Source organism: Copadichromis virginalis, linkage group LG3, assembly GCF_057382275.1.
Source record: "Copadichromis virginalis isolate Kocher_CV1m ecotype Utaka linkage group LG3, C_Virginalis_male_GT1.1, whole genome shotgun sequence".
NCBI classification, from domain to species: domain Eukaryota; kingdom Metazoa; phylum Chordata; class Actinopteri; order Cichliformes; family Cichlidae; genus Copadichromis; species Copadichromis virginalis.
Genome location: NC_140620.1, coordinates 64,619,483 through 64,630,747, shown reverse-complemented (window position 1 = coordinate 64,630,747; position 11,265 = coordinate 64,619,483). Strand labels below are relative to the sequence as shown.

The window sequence follows — 11,265 nt, the reverse complement described above, 5'->3', positions numbered from 1 at the left end:
CGCAAACACGTAAACGTCGGTGAAAAAGACGGTGCAGCACGGTAGTGCAGCGTGTGATCTGGACACAAGCGATGGAGGCACAACTGTAGAACTTTGGAAAGCTCATCCGAGCCTTTTCGATGTGGCATCACAAAATTATCACGACCACAACAACCGTGAACATAGTTGGATTTACATTGCTGCTCAATCACAGCTGCCTGATCAATGTTTTTCATTAGCAATTTAGCAAAGTTGATGGTGGTGGTGTGTCTGTGTGAGAGAAAGACAGAGAGAGAGAGAGCGACAGATTTTCTGTTATAACCTTCAATATATGGAGGCACAGTGTGCGCACTCAGGTCGCATCAGAGCATCGGGCGGTATAGTGTGAGACCTGCATCGTGACCTACCAACTGCGAGCCAATCGTGCAGTTTGAAAATTGCAGTGTTTGCCCAGCTTTAGGTGTACTGTCGTCCAAGACTTGCAGCACAGTGTCGGCGTTTGTTTCCCTGTTGGCCAGGACTGGCCTGGGACAGAAAATCGGGCATTTTGACTAGAGACCGGCCCCCCAGGTATTAAAGCCATAAAGCCTTTGAATGAAAACAAACACTGTTGTGACAGTGATGTACAGTCTTGTTGGTATATGTATGATTTCTATACATTTTACATCAGATAAAAACTTTGGTTGTAAGATTCAGATAATTATTTAATAACAGTGAGACATTTTAAATGAGAATAAGAAAGAAAAATGGTAAAATGGTCTGTATTTGTAAAGCGCTTTACTTGGTCCTAAGGACCCCAAAGCGCTTTACACTATACACAATCATCCACCCATTCACACACACATTCATACACTAGAAAAGTATTTCTTTGTGCCCCCCTTTCCCTGTTAATGCCCTACCTGGCCCCCTGGCAACACTTTGCTAGACCCGCCTGTTGTGGAAGTTTTCCATTTAAATAAAGCCTGCAGACGAGCGGTGAGCGGTAGCTAACATTCTTTAATCAAAACACACAAAGAACAGACAACCAAGCTTGATGGAGAGCCTACATGACCGCGGGACAGACGGTCAGCAGAGTCTCCCTGAGCCTAGCATGGCTCTCAGTTAAATACCTTCTCCAGGAACAAAAGGCAGTACACAGCTGTTTCACACCTTAACACTAGAATTACTGAGCCTTTTTTTTCCCTGGTGCGAGTCCCTACTACTAGATTTACTAGCCCTGCGCAAATTTGCGTAAATTCCACTGGCACTGCGTTGTCTTTACAGTCCCTGGCACAGCAGCTGCAGCAGCTTCAGCAGCCTGCGTCTGTGCTAATATTTCCTTGTGCTACATGAATCGGCAACGAAGTTCCTGAGCTAGAAGACTCAGAAACAATCTTCTTTTGCCTGTCCACCCTGTACATGCCTTGTACAAAATGTAGGCATTCACCGCTAACAGGTCCAGCATATTGTAGAAAACCGCTACTGACCACCTGCATGTTGCTGCTCTTATGGAATACATCCGCACAAGTTGAGTAAGTTCACGCCAGACTTTATTCACCGTGCCCCATAACGGCGTTTTGCGCTGCAGCAGTCTGTGCGACAGTGACAGTGAAGTAAAGAAATTGTCTGTTGTGACGTTTCTCCCATCATCCAAAAACGGCTCCATCAGTTTCATGACCACGTTCTTGATCCCAAATTTGTCTGGCTTGGCTGCGATACACTGTGTGAATGGACAACGAACCTTGGTAGGGAACAGCTGTTCATCTATGGTCATGTGTTCTCCTGGAGTGAAACTCTTAGCACAGTTCTTGTTGAAGCGTGTCCAGATGTTGGAGATCGCCGCAAATTTATCTGTTTTCACCCGTTCTGCCCGCGTGTCCCTGTCATCAAATCGAAGGTGTTGCATAATTGAAATGAATCTATCTCGGGGCATTGTCTCTTTGATTACTGGCACCAGAAATCTTTCTGACCAGCAATCCACAATGGCACCAACAGGACACATGATTGCTCTTACAAACAGGATTGAAATGAATGCCATCAGTTCATGAACTGACAAATTCCAGTCCAGCTCTATTCTGTGGGCTTGATGGACCGTACACTCCCTGATGGTCTGCAGCATTCCCACGTCTAACAGGCAAAGGAAGCTTTGGAGCACACTTGTAATCTTGCGCTGTCGGAAGATAAACAAATAGAGAATGGTAAATTTACATGAACCTCACTCTAAATGGGTTTATATAAATATCATATCTACTATGGCAGTGACAAACCTTAGCAGACTCTGTGGGTCCAGCTTGCGCAGTGAAGCACGAACGATTTGCTACTGCACTGGGCATTGCAATGTCCTCCTCTACAGTGCCGTCTTTTGCCGTGTGGCTCTGGCTGGGCTTCCCAGTACCACGGGGCCTCTTCTGTGGAGGCATGTTGGGTTCTTGTTCCGTCTCCTTTTCAGATTCTTCTGAGGAGGTATCAGTGGCCTGCTGGACAAATGAAACCTCTCCTCCATCAGAATCTGCTTCGTCCATTTTCTGAAGCAAAGCCAAAGCCTGTTGCGCGGAGAGGTTCTTCCTGCGTGGCAGTGATACGGAGGCCATCCTGATGTGCGTTCTCAGAAATGCGAACAAGAAATGATTCTCCCGTCTGGGTCGGTCTGCTTTTATGCACAGCACTGTGCTGTAGTCAAGCAATGCCACTCCCTCACATACACAGTCACAGTGGAACAATGGAAGATCTGTGCTGAGACTCAAGGAAGGTGTGAATGTGTGTCTTTTATATTTGCAGGTCAGTCAATGTGTGGGATATTTTGTATAGATACGGCAGGCATTTCTGAAAGTCGTAACACAGAGGTTTGGCCTGACTTGGATCTGAGCAACTCTGAGTGAGCAAATGCAAATGTGCCAGGCCTCAAGGGTAATGGGTGGTTTGCACAACAAAAGCTGGAGGAGAAATGAGCTGACGACCTGTGGAAATCTCAGCAGGGGTTATTAACACCTCGGGACTTGCACCAGAAAATAAAAAAGCCAGTAATTCTAGGGGGTGTTGGGTTTAGGGAAGTTACGCAAATTTGTGCAGGTTTAGTAAATCTAGTGATAAATACGTGGTAGAAATCCCAAAAGGGTGATTCTGTTCACCTGGACGTAGCATTTTCAACGGGAGAAACGCCTCCTGAACTGAATTGTCTCAGTTGATGGCCATGCGGTTGGCCTCCTGAACTGTTTCTTTGGACTGTTTTTCCTCCTCTTCTGAGTTTTCCTTCCTGGAGCTCCAGCACCCACCCAGGTTTGGTGGAAATGTTCTAATTTTAAGAGTTTCATTGCAAAAGAATAAACTGCTGATGTCCGCAGAAGTTTTTAACTTTGGTTGAAAGGACAAACTATGAAAAATAATAGACCTTTGAGGATTTGAGCATATGGCAAACATTATGCAAAGTTCCTCTTAATTGTAAAACACAAATCTGAGGATGTTGGAAGACATGTGTGGTTCTCATCAGCTTTGTGGCATGTAGATGCTCCTTTTATTAATATTCCTAAGTCTGGAAGAATACTCATAAACACTGAGGTCCTGCTATGTGCCAATGTGTATCTGGGCCATTACTAAACAAAGATGTGAAGCAATGTTAATAATTGTTGGTAACTTTTTTTTCATTTCCAGGTTTCAGTTACTGCTGTTGATATGTTAAGAGTAAGAATAAGTTCAGATTCTCTTAAAGATAACAACACTAATATGTTAACAATTGTTGGACTTGTGGAGGTATTTTGAGAACCCTTATAAACATCTGAAGGAAAAATATTCTTTAATCATAGATGCAGACTCATGGAAAAAATATTGATTAATCGTTTTATTTGATTTTGTAGAGTTGGAACAAACAGATTGGATTCTCAAAATCAGTCAGTTTCTTGGGGTCTGAAGCAACAACAGAACAGGGCTCTGAATTTTTGGCAGAAGCCCTTTTTTTTCTTCTTTTTCTCCTTTTTCTCCTTGATTTTAATGTTGTCAGACTTCTCTGAATTATTAGTAAAAGAGACAACTGGCTCAGACATGGATAGACATACAGAAGGGAGTTCCTCACTAGGAAGATCATCAGACGTTGCCAGACTTTCAGAAGCAGGCTCTTTAGTAGGAAGAACATCAGCCTTTGATGAACTTTCAATGAGAGGTTCTTTAGTAGGATGAACATCTGGAACATCTGACTTTGGCAGACTTCCACGAGCGGGTTCTCCAGTGGGAAGAATATCAGCCATTGTTGAACTTTCAAAAAGAGGTTCGGAAGTAGGAAGAACATCTGACTTCAGAACACTTTCCCAAGCAGGTTCTTGAGGTTCTTTAGGAGGAACAACATCTGGCTTCAGCAGATTTTTACAAGCAGGCTCTTTAGTCGGAAGAACATCAGCCTTTGTTGAACTTTCAAAAGGAGGTTCGGAAGTAAGAAGAACATCTGACTTTAGAACACGTTCAGGAGCAGGTTCGTGTGGTTCTTTAGTAGGAAGAACACCTGACTTCAGAACACTTTCCCAAGCAGGTTCTTGTGGTTCTTTAGTAGGAACAACATCTGACTTCAGCAGATTTTCATGAGCAGATTCTTTAGCTGGAAGAACATCAGCCTTTGTTGAACTTTTGGAAGGAGGTTCGTGAGTGGAAAAAATATCAGCAATTCGTGAACTTTCAACTGGAGGTTGGGAAGTGGGAAGAACATCTGACTTCAGCAGACCTTCAGGATGAGGTTCTTTAGTTGGAAGAACATCAGACACTACTGGACTTTCACAAGGGGGCTGGAAGATCTGGCATATGCTCGTCTTTGCTACATCAGAAATTGCCCTGAGTAGTCCTGGTGCAAAGTTTGCAATGTGGCTCAGCAGAATCTTTTCTGAATATTTCTCTCTGACTTCAGACAGGATACTTTGCACCATGTCATCTCTGATGGACCTTGAGAAGATGGCCTGGTTTTCCGTTGTTAGGAGAGATTTGGACACTCGATCCAAAGTGGCCTTTGTCACACTGGTGGAGAGGATGCTCAATTTTTGGGAGGACATGTTCAGTAGGGGGTAAGAAGGAAGCTTCCAGAAGCCATGCAGGACACGGGGAACCACCTCTATCACCACGTCTGTTGCAGTGAACAGTTTGGAGGTTTGTGCGTCCTGCTGCCTCTCTTTAAGGAGGTCAATGTACTTCCTGACATTGCTGAGGAGCTTAGGTGTTCTGCAGAATAAAGTTATAAGAATGATCTTTTACACCTATTTAAAAAAATAACAGAAATTTTGAAATACTGTAGCTGGACTGTTAATGATTTTATGTCAGAGGTGACTCACTGAAATTTAGGAGGTATGGCCTCTGGAAATTCCAGCAGCATCCGGGCTTGAAACTCGATGTCCCTCATTTTATTTATTGTGTTCACTGCCCACACCTGAAACAGAAAGCATGTTTACATTGCAGTTTTGTTGAGAGGTTATGTGATTGTAGTAAAAAAAAAAAAAAAACCATCTCCAAATGACTAAAACTTGTGAGTTTTCTAGTCTTACCAGTTTCAGAAGAGGTTTGGCTTCTGTTTCTTCCAAACCCTCCAATTCAAACTCCCAAAGTCTTCAAAAGAAAACAAAAGAGAGGTTTTCTCTCAGCATTTACACTTCAGCACAAACAGTTTCAGGTGTGAGGTGGATGGTCTGTAGGTGTCACAGTAACTCACTGCTCTCTGACTGTCTCTTTGCTCCTCTCCACCAAAAGATCTCCCATATCTTCTGCAGTGAGGCTTGATGGTATTTGGTTTTCCTTCTGAAGTCTGAGGAATTCCATCATCATTGCAATCTAAAAATAAAAGGAGACATTTAATCAGCATCAGTCCCAGGTCTTCAGAAATCACCTGACATTTTATCTCAGTTTTGGTTTGGATGGATCTGGGTCTTACCTGAGCCCTGTAACCTGGTAGATACCAGCAGATCTCCACAGCTGTGTTATATATGGGTGTGTTGAACAGCACCTGTCAAAGAAATAAGAAATTACTCATTGTAACTTAAATTGATTCTCAGTTTGTCAGCTTTTTAAAACTACATCAAATTCTTCAAAAATGCAGTAAAAACAAAAAGTGTCACATACCCTGATGGGTTTGTAGATCCCTTTACTGGCTTCCATTAAAACGCTGCTGTTCTATCACAGTTGGGGAAGAGAAACTTTCCAAAACTCTTCAAAACTTGTGTAAGATCAAATGTAGATATGAAAATACTCCTGACTTGATGGTTTTTCTTGCACAGATGAGCTCTTTTTCAAGTCTGATGCAGATTTAAAAATACACAATTCTAAAACAGTCACCATGGAAACATTTGATCCCTGCTTTATGTCATTAAATTAAAAGAAAACACTCTATTTTACACCACATTACACTATATGTTGTTCATTATATAAGTAAATAAGGGTAGGCTACAGCCGTCCTTAGGTCACTCCTGTGAAAAGATGCATACAAACTGGTGAATCAGAAAAGAAAGAAAGCCAACCTGCAGCATTATGTCCTTTTATGTTATTTCAATTCACTTCAGTTTTATTGATACAGCACCAAATCACAACAACAGTCGGCTCAAGGTGCTTTACTTTGTAAGGTAGACTCTAAAATAATATACACAAGGAGAAAAACCCAACAATCATATGACCCCCTATGAGCAAGCACATTGGCGACAGTGGAAAAAAACTCCCTTTTAACAGGGAGGAAGCGCCGGCAGTAACAGGCTCAGTGAGGGGCGGCCATCTGCCAGGAGTGGTTGGGGTGAGAGAACGAAGATGGGACAAGAGGCATGCTGTGGAAGAGAGACAGAGATTAATAACAAGTGTGATTCAATGCAGAGAGGTCTATTAACACATAGTGAGGGAGAAAGTCTCTGTCTGCTTTTCCTAATGCTGAGGTGAGGAGGACTATTAGCCAATATAAAGGCGACACTGGCGACCCGAGTGTGGAAACAAATGGTTTGCACAAGAAGCGGTCACTGAGCGATCAAAGCTTATTTACCACACATAAAAAATCAAGGCAGAGTAGAAGCGGGTGGATCGATTTTTAATGAATTTTAAAATTATGTTTGTTTTTCTTATTCTTGAAAAAAAGATCATTTACCCTCGCATTTGTTTCCCTTTTTATACACTACTACTTATGTGTTTTTTTTCTTATTTATGTCTATATTGTTTAGTTAAACAGATGACAGTTTTCCCCTTTTTACTACTTTTTGAACTCTATGCTGATGTTTAAAGATTTTATTATTACTAAATAATGTTTTTAGCAATTAGGTGAAAATAAATACCAGATGAAACGATATTCTCTTCTGTTATCTTTTATTATTTGTTACTTGAATCAGTATCCGCGCTGCACACAATCAAAGTTATTTTCAAAACATGCAGAAACAGGTCTTATTTTGTTAACAAAATGACAAACCATTGCATCGTTACAAACAAGGTTATCACTGTACATATTAATTAGTCTTGAATAAGACGCTCCTTTTTGGACATGATATAGAAAAAGCACACAGTGTTGTCTGCAGGTTACCGAAAAGTCCTTCTGAACCTGTCTCCCAGAATACAATATCCGAGCGGTGTTTTTAAAAGAAAAAGTTTTATCTCGGGTGAAAACTTATCAGGTGAGTTACCGAAGCTGTCAAAAAAGTACCCTTGCTTGTCTTTTGTGATATTGAACGCCAACCAGTGCTTCCCAGGTAAGTCTGATGGATCTGTATTCACAATGCCCATGCATGGATATCTGATGGGCTTTGTTGGCAGCTGGTCACATGCTAAGACGCCTAGAAGATGAGCCCTGTTACTAATCCTTTTAACAATGCTGGTTAGTTCTATTGTATTCATTTTGAATGTTTAGTAGTCGTCCAGCAGCACTTGTCTCATATTAGATATTTGGATGACTGAATCAAATACAGAGTAACACACCAGGTTCATTGTTCGGGGTAGCGGATTTCTGAAACGGGTTTCCAGCCTCACGCTCCCTGTTTGAACTAATGATACGTTCCCTGAATGTCCTTCATCAGTTTTAAAATTAAATGGATTACGTGTAAAAGAACCAGGATAAGCTTCGTTATCCACGAAGGCGATGATGACAAATTTAGGCAACCTGCCCATAAATAAATTAGTTGATATTCTTGCCCCAGCAGGTGTGGAGAAGGTCTTTAAAGAAACTCTGTCTACAGCATATTTTGCATTTGCATGACGCAGCGCCTTGCCGTGTGCCAGCCTGACACTTGGTGAGACACTGATTCTTTTCACAAATAAGCTGGCAGAGACGATTTTAACTTTATACGCGGTGTTAGCTCCAGTCATGAGAGCAAATTCGTCTTTAGAGCGCACAAATTTCAGCGACAGATCGATTCCATTAAGTAATAATTTTTCTTGAAAAAACAGGTCTGCGTGTACTGGAGCAATCAATTCAACAATACTGCTATTCGCTGTATAAGTACCTCTGGTCACCAGACCCTGGCTCTCCCCTTCTATACATGTATCATTCATGTGCGAGGCTGTGTCTGTACAGAATAAAGCGCTGCTGAACTGTGTGTCTAAAGTCTGCTTATTATAATTGATAAGACATTCTATTATGCCTCTGTATGGATACGTGTTGGATGATTGGCTAATCAAGCGATCCCCCAAATTTACATCTACCTGACTAAATAAGGTGCAACCTGGATAATTAACAAGTCCCACGTTTGCATCCCTGCCTAAGTTTGTGCCGTCAGCATCTGTGATTCTTACTCGTGTGTAGATATAGGAATCGTTTAGATCCAGGTAATCCTCTCCGGACGATGAGATTTAAACTCGATTGGACCTCCGTCTGTGATTGCAGAAACTGGTGGAATTTCAATAAAGGTCGTTTTCTCTATGGACGTTTGTGTGTATGGGACAGTAAAAAGATCGAGCTCTATTTTTAGACATTCTCTGATTGGTTGTGTAACAGAGCCATTTAGAAGATGTCACATGCTGTAGTTTTTGAACGACTGGTTCTGGGTCTTTTCACTCCGCGTGGTTGTCTCCGTTTGGTGGCTTTCCTGGCAGGTTTTGTCGTTTTACGCTTTTTAGGCGGCGGCGTATCACGCATGCGTGCAGTGGGAGGGGTCTTAGAAGGTTTGGGTGTATACACATACAAGCTGTTGCCATCCTGTTTAGTAGATGTTGGCTTGGTTATGTTGGATATCACATCAGACACTATGCCTGATGCTGCTGTTTTTAGGTGGGGTTTGACTATGCTGACTCCTTTTTTAAACAACGGTACAGCAATTCTAAACAGGCTGCTGAACAAACCTCCCAGACCTGCGCCACATTGCGTGCTGGTCCCAATATAACCATTCAATTCTCCACCAGCCTGATTTAAATAATATCTTACAGATTTTGCTTCATCTGTGTTGTAGACAGACATCCTTATTTTTTAAAAATGGTGTCTTATGGGTCGGAAGTTGAACTTGACAAACACCTTCCCGTATAAAAAGGGTATGTGTTGATTTTGGTCGTCTATCAAATCAATTTCTATGTCATCGATTAAGGATTTCGAGACTGGTGTGTAGTGTGGGCTGTCAAACTGAAGAATGGCTCCCCGACGGTCATCGTCTGTTATATTTATTGCTCTTAATAGCCGCGCATGGGCGTCACCCACAAGCTGGTAATCAACGATATCTGCATAAATAAAAATGTTCTATTTTCCGCCGTATACGTCTGCAGGATGTGGTGCGTATGTGTTTTTATAATGAAGTACAAACGGGTCTTCTGATTTGAATCCTAAGATTCCTGCCAGTCTCCCTCTAAATGTGAGAACTGTGCCCCTATAGGGCCCATAACACTAACATAGTTACTAACTTCACTGTATTGTGTTTTAATGTCGGTGTTATGTTTTAATGTTTTATTATCTGCGCCACAGATGCATAATGCCCCACAGACAGCTCAATCACGGTTATGGACAATGCTCCATCTTTGACTGGATCATAAATTTCCACTCGCGAATCTGATTGTGGAAAAGACAACCATAGTCTTGGGTATTGAAATTCTATAACACCGACCTCATACGGTTCATTTAAAACAATAGGTTTTGCTAGCTTTGTTCTAAAATTAGATTTCTTATTGCCTGGATAAACATGTGCTGAAGCATTCGAGAAGAGGCTCACATAAAAGCCTGCGTTGTTGTTGTTCGTTTTATCCATTCCTTCCTTCCTTTATCAGTCTTTGTCTAGTGCAGAATGAAAGTATGCAGAGCTGCGGCGTCTCTGTTAATCACACTTCAACGATGTCTTTTTCAGGGATCCATGATTTTCAAATGAGAAGGCCAACCGAGCCATTTGACCAGCGCTAACTTTTTTCGGTCCTCTTTTTTCTGCCAAGTATTTTCTCTATTTGAAACCTTTTGTTTTTGTCAATAGTCACCTGCTGTGTATTCATAAATTACACCTTTCACTGCAGCTCCTGTGAGATCCTCCAGTTTGTATACGGGAGGGTCTCTTCCTAAACGCTCCTTTATGGTAAAGTACTCGTCTGTGTAGGTCTGATGGTAACCCTTTCAGAATATGCCTCGTAGTTTAGATATTCTCACCGTATCGCCCACATTAAATTTAAAAGTCACCGGTTTTTGGGGTTTCATTTTGTACAGGGTGTTAAAGACTGCTTTCTCATTATCTTTGCACACCTCGGTGGGGTCATTTTGATAGAGCTGTGATAAGACAGGTTATAGGACTGTACAAGATCTTGGATCACATTAACATATCTTGGCGAGTTAACTGATGTTAAGTATTTCCACATTTTCCCCTTTAAGGTGCGGTTAAAACGCTCTACCACACATGATTTCATTTCACTAAAGGTTGAAAAATGTGTGATGTCATGCTGCTCCATTAGTTTTTTAAATGTTTATTATAAAATTCCTTCCCTAAATCTGTTTGGAGTTTTTCAGGCACACGGCCCTCTCTCAGAATATCACCAAAAGCCTCAGCAACAGCCTGTCCTGTCTTGGTTTCAAGGCACCTAACCCATGCATACTTAGAAAACACATCTATGCATGTCAATAAGTACCTAACATTATCATCATCCGCAGAATATTCACGCATGTCAACCAAATCAGCTTGAAACTGTTTGTCAATCCCGTTAACCAAAACTCTATTTCTGTATCCTTGCATTTCTGTATCCTTGCATTTCTGTGTCCTCTATCCTTGCAGGTTTATGAAGAGTATATGTGTCATCTCCTTTTAAAAACGCTCCACGTCACGTAATGACGGCTTTAAGCCTGTTGCCTCACTGACAGCGATACGGAGCTTCTTTACACTTCCTAAACCCCCTGGGTGTGCAGGGTTGGGATATATTTTTCTC

The 11,265-nt window shown here is 41.7% G+C and overlaps 1 protein-coding gene and 1 long non-coding RNA gene across 2 annotated transcripts in view; both read right to left on the bottom strand.

Annotated features, from left to right (window-relative positions):
• The window catches only part of LOC146716618 (uncharacterized), a 117,479-nt gene that overhangs the window by 14,198 nt on the left and 92,016 nt on the right, over nucleotides 1-11,265 (bottom strand). The window lies entirely within an intron of this gene.
• LOC146716620 (uncharacterized) lies at nucleotides 3,697-6,213 on the bottom strand. The gene is made up of 6 exons (XM_085452479.1): nucleotides 6,043-6,213; nucleotides 5,855-5,926; nucleotides 5,636-5,754; nucleotides 5,472-5,532; nucleotides 5,262-5,356; nucleotides 3,697-5,151 (listed from the first exon to the last, which is right to left on the bottom strand). The coding sequence occupies exons 1-6, from the start codon at nucleotides 6,076-6,078 to the stop codon at nucleotides 3,840-3,842; spliced, it is 1,695 nt and encodes a 564-aa protein (XP_085308605.1). The 5' UTR covers nucleotides 6,079-6,213; the 3' UTR covers nucleotides 3,697-3,839.